Source organism: Marmota marmota, unplaced genomic scaffold (assembly GCF_001458135.2).
Source record: "Marmota marmota marmota unplaced genomic scaffold, marMar, whole genome shotgun sequence".
NCBI classification, from domain to species: Eukaryota; Metazoa; Chordata; class Mammalia; order Rodentia; family Sciuridae; genus Marmota; species Marmota marmota.
Window position 1 is genome coordinate 7627108 of NW_026000051.1, and position 24681 is coordinate 7651788.

A 24681-nucleotide genomic window follows, 5' to 3' on the forward strand; every position below is an offset into this window, starting at 1 on the left:
GCCCCTCAGTTTCCATAATGAGGTTGCCCACCAGGGTCTGCTCACCTGGGCGGTAAAGAACACAGAGGTACAAATGTTCAGACAGTGGGACAGAATGACCGCCTCTCTAAAGACAGCCCTCAACCGTTTCCACCCAGCTTCCATCAGCTTAAGATATTACTTGTAAGAGTAAGACAGATGTAGTCCATCCATTCTTTCATCAGAGGTCAGATTGGCAGCTTCTGTTGCCAGACCAAGCAAATTCAACACTTAAATGTATGCAGTTTGTCAAGGGATGTTTTTAACTTTTTTGTTTCATTTGTGCCTCCAAATATTGGGAAGCAGAGCATACCTGCCCTATGCTTGCTGCCACTCACCCCTACCCTCTTCGCTTTTATATCCCTTTTGGACCCAAGAAGACGTTGGAGTTTGCAATTGTTTCTACTCCAGGCCTTCAAACCCATAGGTATCCACAGAACAGGTTTTCTTTCTTTGTTTGTTTGTTTTTGAGAGAGAGAGAGAGAGAGAGAGAGAGAGAGAGAGAGAGAGAATATTTTAATATTTATTTTTTAGTTATCGCCGGACACAACATCTTTGTATGTGGTGCTGAGGATCGAACCCAGGCTGCATGCATGCCAGGCGAGCGCGCTACCACTTGAGCCACATGCCCAACCCACAGAACAGGTTTTTGCCATTTGGTGCCAGTGTACATGTTTTTCTTCCCAAGATGCCACCAGATCCTTCATTCTTCCATACCACATCCTCTGGTCACCCCTTCTTTTATCATACTCTTTCTGCAGGCTTGGTCCTGTGCTATTGTTTCCTTGTTGTTTAGAGAGCTTCAGGTCCCCTGCTGTGTTCATGTCTGAGGAACTGAAGCTTCTGGTATAAGAGGGTTCTAATGGTTACCACTACTGTGATCTTGATTCTGAGAGCAGCTTCTGGTCCCTTGTGTTGAAATACATTGCCAAATGTATGAGGTCTCCTGAATTCGTTCTAAATCCTCACCTTGCAATCTAGTTTTTATTTCCAAGTTGAAGGAGATAGAGAAGAAGAGCCCTCGCTCTGGCCTCATAAGTTCTTGAGCAAGCAGATTTTCTCTAGTTCTCCTTTTTATGAAGAAAAAATGGGTTAATTTTACAATAGGAAAGGGCTTTCAATTTCAACTCTAATATTCTAAGAACTAGCTGTGAACTGTTTAATTAGTGACCCATTCATACAAATTTGCAGTAAAACAGGAACTACAGGCTTTGAACCAGGATAAGTTGGCTGAATGACCCTAAAAGCAAGTCAACCATTGGAGCTTTGGTTCCACATTTTACTCTCACATGGAATAAGATTAACTGCCTGCCATGGTTCTTGTGTGACAGACCTCAATAGGATGAGGAACATGAAGTGCTGAGCAGAGTGTAGGCCATGCTGCCAGGCTTGAGACCAAGTGTTCCTTCCTGTTGCTGAGCCATGAGTGGGGTTCTTATATTGTCCCTCTGTAACAGAGCTAACAGACAAGCCCATCAACTGATGGGAGGTGGTGCTCTCAAAATGTTGAACCCTCCCTATTCATACCATTCCCAAATCTGTTTTGGTTTATCAAGTATGTTGCCAAACATAAGGGGGGTCTCCTAACCCATGTATGTTAGCAATTAGGTATTCTACCACCATGATTCCCTCCCCCGTCAGAGTGTGAGCTTTTTTAAGGGACAGAGTTTCTTAGTCATCTCTATGTCTCTGGTTCATAGTGGGTCTCATTGAGTGTTTGTTCAAGACTGCTCAGAGGCTGCCTACTCTCATAAGCAGATTTGCTTATAGCTTCTCCTCTCTAGCCTTCAGGCCCCTTACAGCTGGGATAGTGTCCAGGAACTCTCCCATCCCCAAGGAAGATATTGAATGCACTGGACATATGCTGGCTGATGGAATCGTTAAGTCAAGTCTTCATCAGCCCAGGTCCCAGGACATAGTAGGAGCTCACAGTAGTAGCCCAGTTCCTGTTATCATTATCAACACCAAAAATTAAAACAAAAAAAGAAGAGGAAGAGGAATAAAATAAAGATGGGCATCCAGTCATTCACTTTGGTGGGAAGTGTGGACATTGATTGGAAGACTATTTCAGAGAAACAAAATGGCCCTTTATTCATTTTGGGGAAGGGAGGAGGGTTAACCAAAGAGTCTTTTTCAAGTGTTTGCTCCATCTTGCTGCCACTTTACTATGTGTGGCTGCTGTTGCTATGGCAATTCTTTAAGCAATTGAATAGAACAGCACTGAGTTGTTGCAAACCAGCTCTAATTGCTCCCGTGCACCAGGCTGCCCACACGACCACTCTCTGAACAGCATTCCCTTTTTCAGATGTGTATTTTCATAAATCTCTGGGCATTGTGTAGCTCTCTTGCTCTTGTGACATTGCCATCTCAGGCAGAGGGCACAAGAAACAGCTCTCGGTGAGAGAGAGGGCGCTACCAATTTTCTCTGTGTGAAGGAGCAGTGCAGACCCCCATGCTCAAGGGGGTAGCAGGATGCAGGCTCAGCAGGGCCTTGAAACCAAATAAAGCATTTGTGGGATAGGTTTATTATATATGTTTGCCGTTATGAGGCAATTTAATCATCTTTTTAAAGTCAACCAAACCATTCCTGTGCCCTCCTGCCCTGAGGGTCCAGTTCACTGAATGGTAAGAACTTCTGGTTTTGACCTCATGTGACTGGGGAGAAGAAATGGAAGAAGTTGGCATGTATTGTGTCCCTCCTAGATGCAAGGCATTGTTCTGGACACTTTCTACGTGATCTGCCATGTATTTCACAGATATAGTGGGCAAAGGGTGAAGATGGGGGAGGAAGTAGTAGGATCCTATTACAGATGAGGAAACTGAAAGGCAGAGATTTGGAACCCACACAGTCTATACACGTGCAGCTGGGATTAGACCCTGGTTCTGACTAATTCTAAGCCTGTGCTCTTTTCTCTGCGCCACACTGTCTCCCAAGAAGGGGGCTGGCCTTTGATGACACAGAGGAGGCAGATTTCAAGTAACTGTGTGGCACATGTCATTTAGCCAGCTCCCTCATTAGCATGCAAGGCCCATCTTTAAGGCATCGTAAAGTGTAAGGATTATAGTAGGAACAATTTTATCGTAACTGTAGCTTCTTTTGAACACTGACCATCTATCAAGCTCCACAGGGCCATGTGGGTATCTCACTTATCATTTAAAAAAAATTGTTAGAAAACAAAAAACAAACATCCTGTGAATTAGATAGTACTCCCATTTCCCATTTTATAGATGAGAAAGTTGAGGCTCAGAGAAGGTAAGTGACTTGCCCACAGTTGTAACTATAGGGGTAGCAGAGCCAAGTCCAAATCTGACTCCAAAGGCCTTAACTACAAGGCTGCCCTTGCTGGGCTTATTTGGAAATGGATGCTCTACATGCATTTGAAAACTCTCCTGTCAGCATTCCAGGGAGCTTAATAGCCAATGGGAAATTTTCTTCCTCTTCCTGAAATATCTGTAAAATTAATTTAAACTTACAATTGACTAGTACCTAAAGACAGGAGCACAGCATTGGTATGAGGGGAACTGGAGGAAATGCCACCTGGGGAGAGCATTTCCATAGGAAGCCTCAGTGTGCAGGTCTGTGTTTACATTAAGAACCGTCTCAGCTGAGTCCTGCAATGTTAGGGTGATAGAATTGCATTTGAAAATTTTCTTTCTCCTTTTTATCATCTTTCTTTTTATTTTAATGGAGTGTGTATGATGAGAAGGTATGCCAAAAAAGAAAAAACTGAACACTATTCTCATAGAAATAAAACAAAACTACTATAGCAGCAGGGTGATTTTTCTTAATACATTACTCTGATGTGTTCACTCAAATGAGTTTTACTGAATACCTACTATGTGCCAGGTGCCACACTGGATAGTAGGGATGGAGTAATAGAACAGGAAGCTTTCACCTATAGAAAATAGAATGTGACTGAAATGATATGAACTGTATCCATTGTGGGACAGTCAGAGGTAGGCACTTAAGCTGTTGGTTAGTGAGCAACTAACTCACTGATGATATAAAGAATTCATTCTTTCCTTCTCGAGTTGGCAGACCCAGCCTATCAGCTATGCTGCCAGGTCTCAAGGTAGCTAGCTGTGTCACTTGTAGCCATTACATCCTGGTTACAGTTTCCAAAGGCAGCAGCTCTCCTGATAAATTCTGTTCATGTTCACCAACCCAAATGAAGTCACGTGCCCTAACCAATCTCTGGCATGGAATTGAGACTTGGGATTGGCTTAGACACGAAACCTCACCCCTGGCTTTAAGGGTGGGACCTGGAATACCTTCACAGGGAAAGCTGGGGATCCTGTTAGGAAAGAAAGAGGAGGGAATGAGTTGGATAGCAGCCAATTGTAGTGAATGTGACCCTGGGTCCTCAGGGAGCTTCCATTCAAGGGAAATAGTCATCAGGGGAATAGGTGTTGTTTAAAATGCTTCATTCACACTGAGAAGGAGGTAAGTAAGAGTGCTCTTCAGCGCATCTACTTCAGAGTGGTCAGCAAGGGCTGAAATTTCATCCAAGAGATGAGGGAGGAAATCTGCCAGCCATGTTGGGTGGAGGGTAGAAAATGCTCCAGGCAGAGGTGATCTATGGCTGATGGAATCATTAAGTCAAGTCTTTATCAGCCCAGGTCCCAGGACATAGTAGGAGCTCACAGTAGTAGCCCAGTTCCTGTTATCATTATCAACACCAAAAATTAAAACAAAAAAAGAAGAGGAGGAGGAATAAAATAAAGATGGGCATCCAGTCATTCACTTTGGTGGGAAGTGTGGACATTGATTGGAAGACTATTTCAGAGAAACAAAATGGCCCTTTATTCATTTTGGGGAAGGGAGGAGGGTTAACCAAAGGAGACTGCACACTGGAGGAACCAGAGGAAACCAGAGCCTAGGGTGCATCAAGTGAGGTGGCAAATGCCTGAAGTTGGAGATTTAGGCAGGGGCCAGGTCATGCAGAGTCTTGCAGGCCACAAGAAGGAGTTTGAATTTTATTCTAAATCAAAAGAAAACAAGCAAAGGGTTGTTAAAACAAGTGTGACATAATTAATTTTACATTTTAAAACTCTCACTGGCTGCTGAGAGGGGCCTTCGCTGAAGCACAGAGAAAATTAGAAGGTCACTGTGACCACCCAGGCAAGAGGCTAGATGGCTTGGAACCATGGCATCAGTGGAAACAGGGGAAAGAGCTTTTTCGGATATGAGATCAGTAGGAGTTGTCAGCAATGTGCTGGTGCATTCCCACGGCCTCTCTTCTCCAGTCTTCTCTGTGCTCCCACATAGTCATTTATCTTGTAAAATAAATTATTATGCCCACTTTACAAGTAAGAAATTTCCAAGAACTGGCCTGCATTGGTCTCAGCAGGTAGGACAAACCAGCTGGGGAGGAGAAGAACTCGGTTCTGATTCTGGGATAAGAGGCAGGATCCACTCAATTAACATTGCATGGGGTTGTTTTCCTAGCTGAAGCCTTTGTTTTTGAGGGTGATATTTTGAGAACTGCTGTCTCCGTGGGAATATCTTAGTTATGTACAGTAGAGCCATCTCTGTGTCTACATTTTCTTGTTTAACACATGGCTGTCTTTATAATGAGTGCCTTCTTTATATGGGGTTATCAGAGTAACTCTGAATCTATTTTACAACTAAATTAATGATATCCAGGAAACATTTATTTGGCTCCTTTTCTATTTATAATATTGTTACCAACTAATTGCCTTTGAATGTTCCTACTTATAGGGTCCTTTGTGCTAGTTAAAATCCATCCCACGTAGGTGAATCCCTAATGCCACTAGGGCTAGCCAGTCACTTGTGAAGAAGATTCTCCTCTTGTTGGAATGACAGGAGCAATCATAAAAATTTATACCAGGGCAAAGGACCAGGTTGAGACAACATTTAAAACATAATAATGTGTATTTTTTTCCCTGATTACAAAAGTAATACATTTCAGCATAAGACATTTGGAAAAGACAGAAAAGCACAAGGAAAAAAGATAAAAGGATCATTCACATTCCCACCACCCGGAGTCAACAAGCATTAAATTTTGATACATTTCCTTTTGAATATTTTTATTTCTTTTTATATAATTGAATTCATTCAGTCAATACATGATTTTTCTTTTTTCATGTAATTGTGGGGGGCAGAGTTGATGTTTTGGGTTTTTTTTTTGTTTTTCCTGGTACTGGGGACTGAACCCAGGGGCACTGTACCATTGAGCTACATCCCCCAGCCCTTTTTATTATTTTGAGACAGAGTCTCGCTCAGTTGCCAAGACTAGCCTCAAATTTGCGATCATCCTGCCTCATCCTTCCAAGATGCTGGAATTACAGGCCAGTACTATGGTGCCTGGCACATCATATAATCATTATCACACAGATTTTCCTTAATTAGTTGTAAGTGATCATATAATTACTTCGCTTAAATTTACTTACCTGTTCCCCTCTTGAGCCACTTAAAACTTTTGTTGTTTTGTTGTATTGAATAATTTTATACAGAAAAAATCATTGCCATTTTAGAGTTTTCCTTAAAGTAAATTTCCATTAATTCCATTGCTGGATTAAAGAATATGCATATTTTCGAGGTTCTTCATACACTTGCCAAATTACTTTTCATAAATGTTTCACTATTGTTCATTCTTATCAACATTTATGGCCATCTGGGCTATAACTGGGAGTTTTTATTTTTTTTAATCTTTGCTAATTTAATAGGTAAAAACATTAAATTGTTTGAACTTTCTTTTTTTTTTTTTTTTAATTACTAGTGGTGTTCAACTTTTTTCATGTTAATTAGGCAGGCACTTGTTTTTCTATTATGAACCCCTGCCCTTTGTCCATTTATCTCTGAATGCTCTAGTGGTTTTTTTTACTATTTTGTTTTGTTCTGTCTTTTATTATTTTTCACTCATATTTACATAAGTTTTTCATGTATATTCAGCATTAACCTTTTTATAAGTTTATAGAAAAATACATTTTTTTTAGTCTGGGACCTGTTTTCTTCAGATGTATCTAGAGGTACAGAGTGCACATCCCGTGCCTGTCACACAGCTTCAGCCTTTACTGTCTCGTCATGTTTTTTCCCACTCTCCCCATTTTTTTTTCTAGAATATTTTAAGGCAAATCCAGGTATTTCATTTTATTCTTGTTATATTAGTAAGCGTCTCTAAAAAGTAAAAATTTGATACTTTCTTATTTCCTTCAACTATTTTTTAAAAATTCAAACATATAGGGCAGTTGAAAGAATAGTACAAAGCATAGCCACTACCTTCACCCAAGTTCATCCATAATTAGTGTTTTACGCATTTACAGTATTTTTCTAAGAATTCACACTGTACCTTTTATTTTATTTTGTTTGTGTGTGTGTATTTCAATTCAGTTGAAAGTAAGTTGCAAATATCATGATTCCTTTTTTTTTTTTTTCCTTTTATTTGCATTTATTTTTTGTTGAATTTATTCCCATGCCATAAGTTTTTGTTTCTTTAGCTTCTTCTGGGATATCTTTTTCTTCTGTGCAACCTCCTCTTCTGGTTTAGGAACAATTTGTTCCTTTTCTGTGAGGATCATCTCAATGTGGCAGGGGGAACTCATGTATGGGTTAATCTGACCATGAGCTCTGTAAGTACGACGACGCATCTTGGGTGCTTTGTTCACCTGGATATGTTCAATGACCAGAGAATCTACATCTAAACCCTTAAGTTCAGCATTACTCTCTGCATTTTTAAGCATGTGCAGCAAAAATTCAGCACTCTTTTTGGGCCACCGGCCCTGTGTCCAGCCCCACTGTTTGGCCTGGGCACACCTCCCAACTCCACCATTGTAACGCCGGAATGGCACACATTGCTTCTTTAATGTGACATCTTTCAGGTACTTGGTGGCTTTTCGGATATGCATACCCTTGATGGCCTGCTCAGTTTCACAGGTGTTCTTAAAGTGAACACGAAGATTTGAGCCTCTTGATTTGCATGATTTTGTGGGGTTTTCCGGGTCAAGAGAGTAGTGGACCATTTTCACAGATCACCTCAGGCCACTTACAGGAAGAGCAAATATCATGATTCCTTTACCCCAAAATATTTCAGCTTTTGTCTCCAAAGAACCAGGATACTATTATAATGATAATAACAAAGCCATTATTATTCTCATGAAATCTGACATCAATACAATGTTAGCTAATATAAATAGATAATCTTTTGTCTACATTCAATTCTCCCAGTTGACTCCAAAGTATTTTTTATAACAATCTTTCTGGGTTTTTTTCTAAATATAACTGGGCTCAAAGCAAGTATCACTTATGTATTTGGTATTATATTTCTTTAATGTCTTTTAGTCTAAAACAGTCCTTCTTGCCTTTTGTTTCATTTTGTCTTGGTCTTTCATGACACTGACAATTTTGGAGTGTCCAGGCAAGCTATCTTATAGAATACCCCACAATGTGGATTTTCTGACTGCTAACTTGTGACTATTCTAAGTAAGCCAAATGCTTCATGTTCATCTTTTACATTTCCTGTCCCAGATCTGAAATCAGCCTTTTCTTTAAGGAGACCCAGTTCCTTTTAGTGGAGAATGGTACTTCTCTAAGTACCAGTAAGACCAGGATCCGGGCACCAGGTGTGTTTGCTGCTGCTTCAATTACTGACTCCAGGCCCTTCAGTGGATAAAGCCTGGGGATAGTACAGGCAAATCCAGACCCACATGGCTTCTAACATCCCGATTTCTGTACATTTACATATTGAACAGCCTTGGATTCACATGGTTGGCTTCAATTCCAATCCAACATAGGAATCATTTCAGTTTCTTCCCCCTTATGGATTTGTGACTACATTCTACAAAGGTGAAAACCTTTGCCCTGTTTGCTTAGCATATTTTCTTATTTGTGTGGAACCACTCTTCTGTCACTACCCCTGCCTCCTTACCCTCCTTTGAGCTCTAGGGCTGAGCCTTCACTGTCTACTCCTCACACAAGTTGGATACCTCAGTGCAGGACCACTGCTGTTTCCTCCCTTCCCAAGTGGACCTCTCCTTATCTCACCTGAGTTCAGTTGCTGCCTCACTCTCCCACAAACACATGCTAATCTCCCTCCAGCTCTGACACCCTGAGCAGGCTGCTCTGCAGCTCAGGCCCCATCCTCAACCTGCCATCCCTTCCACATGGATGCCTTCTAGGCCCCATTCGTTCTCATTCCAGCTTCACCCTAATCCCTCACCTTAGGCTCTGACACACCATGCTGAGCCATCATGGTTACACACACACACACACACACACACACACACACACACAAGAAGCCTACTCGGCCTTCCTGGTGATTTTTGGACTGGGGAGAGGGGATTCTGTTTTTTAGTGAAAATGTTTTCCTCTTATTCTAATCTGGTGACCTACACCTTTCATTCAATTAAGGCTTTGAGGATAGATGCTGGGCAAGGCTACAGTGAGGAGGGGAGGGAGATTTTGGATTGTCATGTAAGCTATATCTCAAGCAGGTGTCACGGTGGGAAATTCAGGAAATGATCAACAAGGGTATGTCACTCAGTAATGCAGTCATTTGCTTTCCAGTCACAGTGACTCAGATACATTGTCCTGTCTATTCTGTCCATGAAACAACCAACTAGTTTCTTCCTACCAGTGGTCAAAGGCAAGTCTTGGTGTGTTGACTCTGGAACTGGATGGGGGCAGCATTAACCCAAACAATACTTCCAGTTCCTTGTGTAACCAGGAGGCAAGTTGCCTAACCGTTTGGGGCCTCGGTTTTTCCAAGAGTAAAAGGAAAAGATGGAGTGGATGATACCCAGAGACTTCCACTCTGGCATCCTCAGACCTGGGCCTTTGCTAGCCTTCTTAGCAATCAGATAAAGAGGTGAGGAACAGTGTAGCATGTAAGTCTTAGAGAATCTTCCAGTTGCTTCAGTTCTGTTCAGTCTCACCTGTCCATTGAGATTCCCCTAAAAACATGCTTCCTACATGTAACTTCCAATAACATGTAAGCAATGTGCAGAGAAAACTTCAAAAAGGACTTTTTGGGCTGGGGATGTGGCTCAAGCGGTAACGTGCTCACCTGGCATGTGCTGGGTTTGATCCTCAGCACCACATAAAATAAAATAAAGATGAAAAATAAATATTTAAATAAATAAATATTTAAAAATATTCTCTCTCTCTCTCTCTCTCTCTCTCTCTCTCTCTCTCCTCTCTCTCTCTCTCTCCAACAACAACAACAACAAAAAAAGACCTTTCTTTTACTACAGAGGACTGGTGGCTTCCAACCTGAGTTTTTGACTCTGAAGCCTGTGAAGTCTCAGCTTCTTCCCTGCTCCAGGATGATTCTTACTGGGGTGTGGGCTGAACAAGGAGGACTGGGAATTGGAGTTGACAGAAAAACTTATCCTGACCTCTTAGTCCCAGAGCTCATATCAGAGCCACCCCACAAGGTGTCAGGGCCTCAAACTGACATTTTAGTAGTAATAGCTGAAATGATCCAAATTCCTATAGCCCATTCAGAGAAGCACTACAGTTTAGTAGTCATTCTCTAGTTTCTAAAATACCCGAAGTGTTTTAAAATATGGCAGCTTCAGATTACCCACATTGCACAACAGTGAGGCAAATACTTTCAGACACCTGCACATCCCATTTAATTTAATCCTTACAGCAACCCCAAAGGCATGGATTATTATACCCATTTTCCAGTTTAGGAAACGGAGAATTTGGCTGAGATCACACACCTATGAATGGCAGAGCTAGTATTTGAGCCAATGTCTGCTGACTCCAAATTTGCCCCTCCTTCCAGTGTTTCAATTAGCTATAGTCCTTGAATGCTGCAGCAAAATTATGTGCACCCTGTCAGGGGCTACCTCCACACATTCAGGAATCTTCCCGTTACCTCAGTTGGTAGGTGTCTGGCTCCTGCTTTGTTGAGGTCTGTGATGCTCCATCAGTGCTGGCTGCTGGAATAGCCAGTGGGCCCATGCAGCGAGGAAGGAGCACTGAAAAAAGATGCGAAGGAACTCTAGTCCCCACGATGCAGAGAAGGACACTCACCTTTCCTCATTTGAATCTACAAGTCCTAGTCCCAGGATGCTGTTCTTGCCCGAGATCTGCATCTATAGCGGCCTCTGAGCTTTCAAGTGAAGTGAACCAAGTGCCAGCCCATTCACTCGCACCCCACTCCCGTGGCCAGGGGCCACGCTCCCCCTCGAAGCCAGCACAAGGCGAGGTCCTCATGGGGCCTGGCCCTCTGCGTTCACGGAAGAAAAATGAAAGTTGCTTTATTCCTCGGCCTCTTCATGTCTCCCATTATGAGGAGAGGGCTCCACAGTGAGGAGCCGGAGCTGTGATATTTCTGCTTCAGCATGAGAGATTCATATGCTTGACTAATCAATTCTTTGGCACTGACTTCCTGGCCTGCATTTTGTTCTCTTGCTTTTGATCGTCTGTTTGCCTTTTTGCCATTCTGCTAGTTCTTGTTTGGAGCTTTTATTTTCCAGGAACACTTTGACCTACTCGATCCACTATATTCTTCTCCATCTCTCCTTTTGTCATTTTTCTCTCTGATTTTGGTTTCCCGCATGATTGACCACACACAGCTTCCACATATAAGCAAAGTGGAGACCCCCAAGTCATGAGGGCACAATAACTGCTGGGTTTTTCTTGGGAAACCAAGAGACACTGGACCACAGACAGTCCCCAGCCCCCAGCCAAGCAGGGCAGCAGCCCTTCTGTCTCTCTCGTGCCCATTCTAGCCTCGCCCTGCAACATGTGATAGCTGATATCAGCTTGGTGCTCTCTTGTTCACAAAGCACTCTGCAATGCTCACAGGAAACTGTAAAGGAGGAGGTACAAACACTAATATTGGTCACATTTTCGAATGAAGAAGATCTTCCCCAGTGTTCAAAACTTGAAAGTGGCCGGGCTAGGGTGAAAACTAGGTCTGTCCTGAAGCCAGGCTGTGTCCTGCTGCTGCAGTTGTCAGCTGACTGCTGACTCCATACCAGCCAGCCTGTGCAGGGATGAGAGAGAATTCAGAGTCAAGAGGCACAAGCTTCTCATCCCCATGTAGTAAGCAGCCCTGGTGCAGACGTGGCAGCTGCCTCTTCCTGAACACTGACTCTGCTAGGTGTGGTGCTGAGCACATCACCTGCATTAGCCTTCCAATCCTTATGTAACCCAGAAGAGCACCGTGACTTCCAAAGGCCACTCTTCCCATGCCAAAGACAGGACTGGGCCCAGGTCTGACCACCTTGGACATCTGGAAGAGAGCAGAGGGGTTCTACTTTGGGAAGTCTTCCAGAGATGGGGACTTGCAGGATGAGTAGGGGCTTAGCAATGAGAGGAAGAGGAGGGAATCATGAGCCTTCTGCACAGCTTGCCTCCTGGCCTATTTTTGAGATCACACTACTGTCCTAAGTCATGTTTTATATCTGAGAATCTCAAAACTGGAAGGATTTGTGGCCTTGTTACCTGTTCCATGCTCAAGTCTCCTGCACAGCACCTCTCCCACACACACTTCCCAAAGAGTTTCTAATCTCTCTTGCATACTGGTGCCAGGGAGCTTCCTCCTGTTCACCTTTAAAATGTTCTTTTATTAGCAATCTGTTATTTCAGTGAAAAGCCTTGCCTTTAAACCCCACTCCCTCCATGCTGGGAAGAAGGAAAAAACAAAACAAAAAAACTCAAGGCTACAACCTTTGTTCTTAGACATAATCAACAGTGTTAGCGAGGCTATGCGTAGAACTGGGATCTTCTCTCTTTCAGGCTATGGGTAGTGGTATGGTCTGGTGGAAAGGTCATTAGTGTGGAGTCCAAAAGGCAGGGCCATATCTCCCAGTTATACTGTATGTTCTGATACAGATAACATTCCTCCTCTGCACCTTCACTTGTACATTGGGAGTAATAATCTGTACTCTGCCCAACCCATGTGTTTGCTGTTCACAAAAAAATAGCAGATGGATATACATGCACGCTAGGTAAAGTGGGAAGTACTCCACAGTGGTCTTCCCACTGCTTTCTCTTGTGAAGGACACTGTTGGGCCTGTGCCCCTTTGCACTCACAGTCTGATTATCCCATTCCATGTGTCCTTCTATTAGTTTAGCTTTATTTGTGTATAATGTGTACAGAGATGTGATCAACAGATTCTCCCCACTGTCCTCGGCACCCAGCCACTGCCTGGATCTGGGGAAGATTCCAGGAGCACAAAGATCAATAAGGAATAGCTTCTGTCTCTGAAGAGCTCACAGTAGGACAAGAGAGACAAGAGGGAGACCATATGGTGGGGAGGTGAGTGCACAGGGCCTGGGCAGTGTTGCTGGGGCTCAGGGGAGGCATGCAGTGTACCGACATTTCTCTTAACTTTGCTGAGTCTTGGAAGAGGCAACCTTGCTGGTTCAGGAGAAGAGTGATAAAATGTGAGAGACAGAGATGGCTGTAGACTGTTTGCAGGATGGTTCCTCTGGAAGGAGGTGGCTTCTCAGAAGTGAGAAGATGAAATAATTGGAGATGACCCTGACTGCTGAATGCAACTGGTAACTGAATGGAGATTTCCTTGGCCAAGGACAGGAACATGCAGGCCAATTGAAGGGAAAGCAGTGGGCTGGAAGCTGGAGTTTGAGGTTGGAGTGGCATGCACATGGTGGCCCCTGGTGTGCAGTTGATATGGTAGATCTTGAATTTGGAAGGAAAACCTGGCTGCCTCTGCAGGGTGGGCTCACCTAGACCTAAAGAGACTTTTGGTGCCACCAAGGGTAGTAAAGGGCCAGCCCCGGCTTGTTCCTCAGGGGTGTGCCATCCATCAGCAGCTCAGAGAAGAGACTAGAAAACCAGGCCATGAAGGGAGATGAGGCAGGAGCTGAGTGTTACCCGCATCCTGCACCTCCCATGTGGAAGACACTGTGCTGCTAGACCCTGATCCTCCCAGCAGCGATGATCAGGATTTCTGTTCCTGCTCCACAGAGGGGAGTGAACCTCAGGTTCACGCAGATTTAGTGAGCTAGCTGGTGGCAAATAAGAAGACAGACTCATCTGACTGCACATCTCACGTGCTGTCCAAAACAGCAGGTTGTCACCTCAGGGGTGTCTCTTTTGGCAAACCTCTTCTACACGGTTGGGCCTCCTCGCATTTGCCTTGCTGTCTGCCAGAGCTGGACAATTTGGGCATGATCACTGTCCAGCGGGTCTCTCGATTTTGCAATCCGCCCCTACCCCTGTGTGCAGTCACAGGTTTGAGTGTGAGGCTTCTCAGGTGTGCCACTCCTGCTCACATCAGAGGCAGGACCCCAGTACCCTATCAGGGAGATGCAAAAGGGCAGATTTTTCCCTCTTCACTCTTTGTTTCGTGTTCCATTCCTTCTGTCTTTTGGGGGCTGCTAGTACATTGTGATGTAAACATGCACTTTGTAAGTCATCATTTTACTTTGTATTTGAATAAACCGTGTGCACACAGAGTATGATATGTTTGAAGGACATAGCCGGGAATACACTGCTCTGAATTCCTCTGACTTCAATGTTTTTTTCAAGTTTGAAAAATCTGTTAGGAAGAAGACAACATTATGATAATTGGAAGTTCAGTATATCCATCTTTTTTTCCTCTATTCTTTTATATTTTTAAAAATACAATTAACACTTCATACTTCACCTGGTCCCTCCTTGGTTACCTTTGACACCTCTTTGATATTTATTTAGATGTTTGTGCCACCTTCGCTTTGAATTCTGTGGTTAAGAGAATCAATAACTTTTAAAACAAGCATTTTTCCTTACTTGGAGATGTGCAATTAGAGAATTATCTACATGTGGATGTCCACTTGTCTTTTCTCATTTGTCAAAAGATCATGGCACAATTATATTAAAATTGTAAAGAAAAGCGATTACTATCAAATCAAAATACCTGCTGTGAAATAGTGGAAGCAGCTCATTTTATTACAGTTTCCAGAACAGAGCATTTCACTGAAGACAGGAAAACATATACAGAAAACTTCATGGGTGTCGTCTTGGAATTTACAAACCATGAATAATGCATTTAATTTAAAATGGCTGTATTTTTCGTAAGCATGTGTGAATGCAAATTTCAAAGATGTATTGGAATTTGACTCTCAAGAGTACACAATATCATGCCACTGTTATCACCAAAAATGAAAGTTAAAAAAAAAATTGCCTTTTGCCAAAATTTTACATTGGCCTTGGACCTGCCTAGTGTCACTGAGGCAATTTCCTTGATTAGCTCCATCTCACTTTGCCTACATGATTTGGAAGCTGTCACATAATGTCATCATTAACCCATTGCCGATGTGCTTGAAAAAGAATCCTGAAACTCTAGATGGATTTTGATGCTAGAACTTGAAAAGATAAAAGGAAAGTTGTTTTCAGAGTGAATACATTTTAAGAGGAACTGAATAAAGCCAAATGAAGTTTCACAGTACCAATGGAAACTGTTTTTTGACTCTCTGAACACTAGTTATTTTAAGACCAAAAAAAACTTTTCTATATTAATATTTTCTGCTTTAATTCATTTGGGAAGAAGTGGAAATCTCACATAACCAACTTGAATGGCTTTCAGCCTAGAGCGTTGCACATAAATGCATAGGGAATGAGTTAATATACTTAATTGTGACTATTGTTATCCTCAATGATAGTGAAGATGCAGATTTTTAAATTTTGAATCATTTACTCTATCAAATGACTTGTGCCATCTTTCTGTGGGTAGATAAGATCTGCTTAGAATTCCCTCTTGACAGAGGTTCTGGGTCTCTTAAGAGAAAGCACTAGTGGTCATGCACTTGGTCCTCTCAGCCCGGTCATTCATATGAAAATATATGTGTTTCTTCTTTAAAGAATATATAGAAATTTTGAGCCATCTGGGTTCTGAAGTTTGAATATGTGTTTATTCTGTTTGCCCTAAAAGAAGCCTGAACCTAAAATAACCCTGGGTTATCAAATTCTCCTGCTATAACTTTCTAGCAGTGACCCCAAGTAAGGAACTTACCCTCTGGAACCAGTTTATTCATTTGCGAAATGGATTTAATTACCTGAGTTGTTGTTATGAGGATAAATAGGGAAATATGTATTAAAATTCATAACAGCAATACTTAAGTAGTACAACAACAGCAGTACTTAAGTAGCCAGGCACTGCTTAAAGTACTTTACACGTTACTCATTTAATCCTCTCAGCAATCCTGCGAAGGTTGTTTTTCCCACTGTACAGTTGAAACAAGTAAAGCACAGAAAGGCTCAGTGACTTGCCCAAGATCACCCAGCTGAGAAGTGTTAGGATTAGAATTCTAATACAGAACATCTTGCTCTTACTTACCTCACTGTTTTCTCCTCGAGGAGCTCGGTATGTGCTTGTTGTATCTGGAACCTTTCAGCTCAGGTGCATGAAGGGGGCATACTTCCTCATGCTTGGAAGCAGCGACATTGCGGATGGTGTTCCTAGCCTGCTTTTCCTGATCCCAGCACTTGTCTGAGAGGCCACGGTGCTGGATAGAAGAAACAGCATCTCAGACCCAAAGCCATCCAGGAGCATCATGTCACTGGAGAATCTTTAAATATTCTATTTCTAAATTTCAAAGCTAGTTTGGGCTATATTTACAGCATTTAACATGTGAAAAATCGTTGGGAAATCGGGCTTTTAGGTGGAACGGTTGTGTAATGGAATATTTCACGTTCCGGTTCAGCCATAAAGCTCAGGGCTGATAAACAAAGCATCTGAAGCCAAATGGCTCCTCATCTGACCCCAATTAAAATAAAGATTTCATTCCATTCTGTCCTGACAGAGAGGAACATATTGTTGCCTTTAAGGGAGTTTGGTTTTTAGTTAATGAAAGAATTTTATTTCATTTTCTCCCCCAAATACAATATCTAATTAAATAAGATTCAATTTGTTAGGACTTCTGGTAGGAACGTGTTAACTCTTTTAAAGCTGTGTTGCTTACGTGCCTCAAGATGTAGAGGGTGCCTCTGACTCTCACTTCACAATCCATTGTTTAAAGAAGAAGTAAGCCCTAGCACCTTAAAGACAAGCACTCTTCTCCAAGGTCTATCTGTTTACACATCAGTCACAATGACCTATGTATGTAAGTTGCATGGATTCTGTGTAAAATATCACATATTTACATAGAGCCCCATTTCCTAGAAGCATTTGTACTCATACATATTGTAATTTACCAATCACCATAGATCTGTCCATATAGAATCTATCACACAGAGTTGTAGCTGCTAAAATATGTTAGGTAACATAAGTTGGATATTGATGCCAAATTATCACGGAGTTCCTTCAGAGTTATCTTGAAAAAATATGTGACTGTCGAAAGACTTCATCATTTAACATTAAGAGTGAACACCAGCCAGACTATTTTTTTGAGGGGGGCGGGGGTCTTGTGTCATGCTGTTGCCACTTTATTGTAGCCTTTTCTATACATGCCATAGCTCATCATGACTGTCAGGTCCATAATTACCAACCAGGACACTTTGGTGCCATTGTGGAGAAGTTTGCTTCAACTCAGTGAGGCACGGGGAAGAACATGGATTGTGATCTCTGACAGGTCACCTCCAGGCCCCTGAGGAACTGCTCAGGTGGTCCACAGAGCTGCAGGGAAAGAGGACTGGCCTGGGCATCAGGAAGACTGAGCCTGGGCAAGCCCCTCCCTTCTCTGAACTTCAGTTTCATCATCTTGAAAATGACAGAGCACGGTCAGCAGGTCTCTGAGGGCCCCTTGGCTCTGCTGTTCTCAGATTCTGTATTCAGTAGAGCAGAAAGTACATGATGTTCTTAAATCCTCTAAGAATTTATAGTCAGATGCTAAGGATTTATGTTCTGAGAAATAAAGAGTCTTTAAGTCTATAAAACCTAAGACATTTAAGCCATATTTTTTAAAAATTCTGAATGGCTCCTTCTGACATTCAGTGAGCTTTTATCAAGTGTTATTGAGCACTCACTCTGCGCAGGCCTAGTGCCTGGAGTGCAAAAACAGATCATTCGCAGTCCTGCCTCTCAGGAGCTCACCTCCCAAAGGGGGCAGAATGCAAGCAAAGATGTCATCCTTTGCTAAAATGGATCCCCACAGTGTACTATGAGGGTGGAGTAGGTGGGATGACGTGAGGGGCAGGTGTCCTTGGGGGGATATTTTGAGCCTTGAAGGGTAAGTGCAGTTTCACCAGATGGAGAAAGGGAACTTGTTCCAGGAAGAGACACACAAGAATGAGGGGTGCAACATATTGGGGCAAAGCAAAGAGTTCCACGCCATTAACACAAAAGTGGGCTGAGAAAGGAGCAGAAGAGAGGGAGAGGTTGTGGAAAATCTAGACTCCATTGCAGTTCTGTCTCAAGGAGAATGGCCACTGTGTCTCAGACTAACAATGGGTCAAGAGACTCTGGGAGGACACTTGATTGGTTCTCCCTTGGAAATGCACATGTACCATAAAGGCTGTGCTATCCCTCCACAGTTGCCAATAAATCAAGCGCTGCTCCGCAGAGTTGCAATCAACAAGGGCTGCATACATGACAGTAGGCCCACGGGATGGTAATGGCACCAAGAGAGCCCTGTTACCTAGTGCTGTGGTGATGCTCGCATAAACAACCCACTGTGCTGCGAGTCATGTGGAAGTAGCACACACAGTGATGGTCAGCACATGTACTTGATAATAAGCAGCGGTGTTACTGGTTTATGCGTTTACTGTAGTGTATTTTTATTAATTTAGAGTGTGCTCCTTCTACTTATTAAAAAAGTTTAATGTAGGGCTGGGGCTATAGTTCAACAGCAGAGCACTTGCCTCGAATGCATGAGGCACTGAGTTCAATCCTCAGCTCCACATAAAAATAAACAAATAAAAAAAAAGGCATTCTGTCCATCTACAACTACAAAAAAAAAAGTTTACTGTAAAGTAGTATGCTGTTACGCCGGCAGCAGCCTCAAAAATCTTGTGTTTACACCTCTCAACTGCATCATTTTCTCTTGGACTTGATTTACTGTCATGTTATTCTATGCCAGCAAATCCATGTGTGTACGTGTGTATATATATGCATATACACAGGCACACAGGCGTACACACACACACACACAGAGACCATATAGTCTAAGAACATTCTGTGATGTTGGCAAAACCAAATCACCTAATGACATTTTTCTCAGAATGTATCCCCATTATTAAGTGACACATGACTGTACTAAACCTGGTTTAACTAAGTGTCTCCTACTGACTGAACATGAAACCCTGCTGAGGCAAAAGACCTACTGGAGATGGGGAGATCCACTGGAGAATGATAGTAGAAATACAGGATTTCATCAGCATTTTAAAAGATTATCTTGGCCTGCCAGAAGGATTGGAGCCCGGGAAAATGGCAGAGGAGGATATCACCAGTATTAGAAGGTATACATCTGCTTACACTTGGAGTCATCCAAGGTCTGTTTCAAGGAGAACCCCCTCTGAATAGACTGTACCAATAGGTGAGCTGTCCATGAGTTCTACAAAGTCAGGTTGGCCAGATGCTGACAGTTAAAGTCACCTGTCTGGCAGTCTTTCAAGAAACATACATAACTTGACTGGTGCAGAGTGGATTTGGTGTTAGGAGGTTGGAGGCACAAGATGAAGATGGTTCCTTGAGGCCATTTGTTACAGGTCTCTGTGCCAGGGTCTGTGCTAGTTTCTTTTCCTTGAAGTCATCTGAAGAGGCATTGCTGATGTTAAGCTTTGACAGGAAGCAAAGGCATAGAGAGGGCAGTTGACCATCCCAAGGTCACATAACTGGTAATGAGGTCTCAGGTCCATCTGACTCACTCATGAATCCAGGATCTTAATTGAATTAAACTGCCCACCCCAAACAGCTCCCATTTAAAAACACTGCCAGGCTCACTGTATGAAGCACCTATGTGAATTGTTTAATTTGCTCTCCCCAAGCAGCCCTTTGAGGTAAGTGGTATTATCCCTGCTTAATCAACGAGCAAACAAAGGCTTTGTTAAATAACCAGGGTCTCAGCTAGACATTGCAAAGGCAGAAATTTAACTTCAGTCTGTGCTGTCACTACTCCCCCTAAAAAAAGTCCAAGAAAGTGGTTCATACTGCTCAGAAATATTTCTCTGTAGACATTACAAATTAGCGGGCTCAAAACAGTTCAAAGATCTAAATGACTTTAATCCATAAATCTTAAAAAAAAAAAAAAAAAAAACACAGGGCAGACGCTTCAAAACATAGGATTTGGCAGTGACTTCTTGGATACAATACCAAAGGCACAAGCAATAAAATTAGAAATAAACAAATGGGGACTGGGATTGTGGCTCAGCGGTAGAGTGCTCACCTAGCATGTGCGAGGCCCTGGGTTTGATCCTCAGCACCACATAAAAATAAAATAAAGATATCGTGTCCAACTACAACTAAAAAATAAATATCTTTTTAAAAAATGGGATTTTGTGAAAATTCAAAAACTTATAACATCAACACCATAAAAAGTAGGAATAGTAGGAAATACTGATAAATTATATACCTGATAATAATAATATTCAACAATAGAAACAACATGATTCAAAAATGGACAAAGGACTCGAATAGACATTTCTCCAAAGAATGTGTACAAATGGCCAATAAGTACATAAAAGGATTCCTAGCATCACTAATCACTGAAGAAATGCAAATACAAACTACAGAGAGATGCTGCCTCACTCATTTGAATGACTACTGTCAGAAAAGGCCAGAAGATACAAGAGTTGACAAAAATGTGGAGTTGTGATTCTTGTGCACTGTTAACGACAATGTAAAATGATATGGCTACTATGAAAAGCAGTGTGGCAGTTTCTCCAAAAAGTGAAGATGGAATTGTCACATGATCCATCTGTCCCACTCCTGGATATATACTGAGAAGAACTGAAAGCAGGGACACAGATATTTATATACCCATATTCATAGCAGCATTATTCACAATATCGAAAATATGGAAGCAACACAAGTGTCCGTCAGTAGATGGATGGATAAGTAAAATTTAGTATATACATATAATGCGATATTGTGCAACCTTAAAAAGGAAGGAAATTGCCAAATGCTGTGGCACACACCTATAATCATAATCCCAGTAACTCAGGAGGCTGAGGCAGGAGCATTGCAAGTTCAAGGCCAGCCTCAGGAACTTATCAAAACCCTAAGCAACTTAGTGAGACCCTATTTCAAAATAAAAAATTTTAAAAAAGGGCTTGGGATGTTGCTCAGTGGTAGAGTACTCCTAAGTTCAATCCTCAGTACAAAAAAGGGGGGGGGGTAATCTGAAACATGCTACACACATGGGTGAACCTTTAGGACAGTATGCTAAGTAAAATTAGCCTATAATAAAAAAGAGATAGTATCTGATTCCATTTATAGGAGGAACTTAGAGAAGTCAAAATCATAGAGGCAGACAATAGACTGGTGGTTACAGGACAGGGGCAGCAGCAATGGGACACTATTAAGTGGATAGTGTTTCCTTTTACAAGATGAGAAGAAGGATGGGGCTGAATGGTGGTAATCTCTGCACAACATTATTAAATACCTGAAGACTGTACCCATAAAATGGTTACAGTAGTGAATTTTATGTATATCTTAGCACAAATAAAACATGGGACAAAAAAAAGAGAAAGTTTGTGGGCTTTTATTTTTGATGCACTCTGGGGTAAATTGATTCTAATGCAACTAGCCTTGATGCTGGAGATGAGAAACCCAGATATGGTACAGTTTTCTCTTTGGGTGACATTTTTGCATTAAATTCAGTGTGTTATTGAGCTCTGACATTGCCCTGCACTCATGAATCCAGGTTGCCAATAAGTCAAGCGCTGAGAACTGGAGATGTGGGCATGCACAAAACACTGTCTTTGCCTTCACAGCAAGCAGAAGGGATATGCAGAGAACTCTCAGTGTAGTTTGCTAAGTGCAATTATAGCAGCCTGTTAAGTAACCCCAAAGAGGGAGAGATTCACTACATTTGAGGGAATAGGATAGGCTTCGTAGGAGATTGGTTTACAGTGGGTTTTAAACTTCTATAGGAGTTTGCCAAAGAGTGAAGAAAGGATGTGTCTGATGAGTTCATTTTTCTTTTTTTTTTTTTTTTTTAGTATTTTTTGTAGTCGTAGATGGACAGAATGCCTTTATTTATTTGTTTTATTTTTATGTGGTGCTGAGGATGGAACCCAGTGAGTGCCTCTCATGCTTGCTAGGCAAGCTCTGTACCACTGAGTTACAGCCCCAGCCTGAGTTCATTTTTCTTGAATTGAATGTTCATGATTCACTTAAAAACAATTGAAGAACTCATATGGAGCTTGAAATTGGCACCCTTGTTGCCTCAGTTTGTTTTAAAAAAAAAAAATCCAACCCCGCCCTGTCTGCCAACCTGACATAATTGGAATCCTGAGATGTGGTGACCTATGAGGGCCTTTCGTGTCTGTCTTGTCTGAATGGCAATTACAAATGTTTGTTCATTTAGAGACGAGACAAAGATCATGGTGTATTTAAGTGGCATGCTTCATTTAAAATAGTTCAAATGATGAAACCTGTGGAAAAAATAAGTAAATTGTTGGATTTTGTGCTTTTCAACTGAAGCTTCACACAGGCTGCTTAGCTGCAGTGGGGCTGGGACTTTTATTATGCCTGGGCATAAAGGGAGCCCAGGCTTCATGGCTCTTCAGTTTATTCAGCAGCAGCAGGGTGCTTGCTCTGTGCTGGGAAGGAGAGGAGGTAGGAGAGGGAGGACCAGGTGGAAGAAGCAGAGGTATTTAATGTAGGCAAGAAGGGCAGCCAACCCAGGGGATGTTGCTTACCAGCACTTGCCTGAAGAGGTGACTGAGCTGGGCCCTGAAGGAGGAATTAGCCACATCCCCATCTCTAACATTGTCACCAGTCACAAGCAGGACAAAGTGCAGGCTTCGGGGGCAAACTGTGAAACCCAAATGGCAATTCTGAGTATTCTTGGTAAGCCTTTAATTTCTTTGTGCTGTCTCCTCAACCCCCAACCTATCAGGGGTTGTTGTGCAGATGCCTAGGAAGGGCCAAGAAAAGGTGAGCAGGCATTGCCTCAACCAGCACTGCACTTTAACCTATGAGCTCATCCCCACAGCCCTTCAGAGTGTGTCCACTTATCCCATTACTCAGGTAAGGAAGCCAGCTGTTGAGAATGACTAGGTAACTTACCCAAACCCATGCATCAAGTAAGTACCTGAGCCAGGACTTGAATACTAACCCTTCTGTGACACCATCCTGTTCACATCATCTGCTTTCTGGGACCCCTTCTTCTTCTAGGCTCCCAGATATTTTGAATAATGTTTTATTATAATGGTAGTTAAAGCTTACAAAAGAAAAATTGTTGACCTTGATATGGAGAAATTGTTGACATGATATGGAGAAAAGAGATGGACTTTGGGACAAGAGTTATGGATCCAAATTCTACCTCTGCTCTTCTCTGGACCTTGGACAGGCTCTGCTGTCTACCAGCCACAAGCTACTTTACTTCCCTGAGCCCCTAAATAAAATAGGAATATTAATTCCTGCCACCCAGGGGAGGCTGAATAAGAGAACACATAGGAAATTATGATGTATCGAGTGCACATAGTAGGGACTCTAAGTATTACCTCTATCCTTACCCACCCTCTTGTGTTGTTGAACTCTTCTTTCTAATTAGAATTCCCCAGCAGTATTTCACCCCAGGCTTTACATCTTTAAGTTACCTCTTGGTTGTCAGCATAGAAATTCTTCTATTGAAATCATCTTTCTGACATGAGCCCTCAAAGTGCACATATCTTTCTCATACCCTGTATCTCCATGTACACTCTTTAGGTTCCTTGCACAATAATTATACCTTTTCTCTCTTGTAGCATGAGGTCTGGATTGAAGACAACTCCTACTTTTGTGTTTTTGCATATAAAGTCAGCGTCCCATTTCCCAAGGTTTGGGACCTATATAAAAAGAGGAGTGATGGCAAATGTTTTGTTTGTTTGTTTGTTTGTTTGTTGTTTGTTTGTTTTAAGATGGAAAGAGATGAGTCTGGAAATAAAACTAGAAATAGCCAATATTTCTGCAGTTAGCCACACAAGATATGTGTATATTTTGGTATATTTTATTTTTGCAATTCAAATACTACCCATAAGGCACTTATCTATACCACTAATACTTCTGTAGATGCCACCTGGTTATTCACATCAAGAATCTTAAAAGGCTGGTACAGTAGCACACACCTGTGATCCCAGTGGCTTGGGAGGCTGAGGCAAGAGATTCACAAGTTCAAAGCCAACCTCAGCAAAAAATGAGGCGCTAAGCAACTCAGTGAGACCCTGTCTCTAAATAAAATACAGAACAGGGCTGGGGATCTGGTTCAGTGGTCTAGTGCCCCTGAGTTCAATTCCCAATACCCCCCACAAAAAAAAAAAAGAAGAAGAAGAAGAAGCTTAAAAGAGGGCTGGGGTTGTGGCTCAGTGGCAGAGCACTTGCCTAGCATGTGTGAGGCGCCGGATTCAATTCTCAGCACCACATATAAATAAATAAATAAATAAATAAAGTTCCATCAACAACTAAAAAGAATTAGCAAAAAGAACCTTAAAAGTGTTCATGCTCTGTTGGAGTTAGGAAGCTTTCTGGAGTCACCACCATTAAGTAGTTGTGCCTAAGCTCCGGGCATGCACACCCAAGAAAATAAAGTCAGACACCTCCCACACAGGTGGTAAGTGGGGCCATAAGCAGGGATGGGAGAGCCCCACAGAAGACATC

The 24681-nt window shown here is 42.2% G+C and overlaps 2 protein-coding genes and 1 long non-coding RNA gene across 23 annotated transcripts in view; 1 reads left to right on the top strand and 2 right to left on the bottom strand.

The window, feature by feature from the left end:
- Dennd1a (DENN domain containing 1A) overlaps positions 1 to 24681 on the top strand; it is a 462364-nt gene that overhangs the window by 339726 nt on the left and 97957 nt on the right. The window lies entirely within an intron of this gene.
- Positions 7424 to 8037, bottom strand: LOC107152105 (60S ribosomal protein L17-like). Its single transcript, XM_048813101.1, has one exon. The coding sequence runs from the start codon at positions 7999 to 8001 to the stop codon at positions 7447 to 7449; it is 555 nt and encodes a 184-aa protein (XP_048669058.1). The 5' UTR covers positions 8002 to 8037; the 3' UTR covers positions 7424 to 7446.
- LOC125619653 lies at positions 10591 to 16555 on the bottom strand. Its single transcript, XR_007351187.1, has 2 exons — positions 16279 to 16555; positions 10591 to 14502 (listed from the first exon to the last, which is right to left on the bottom strand). It is a non-coding gene; the product is annotated as an uncharacterized LOC125619653 (long non-coding RNA).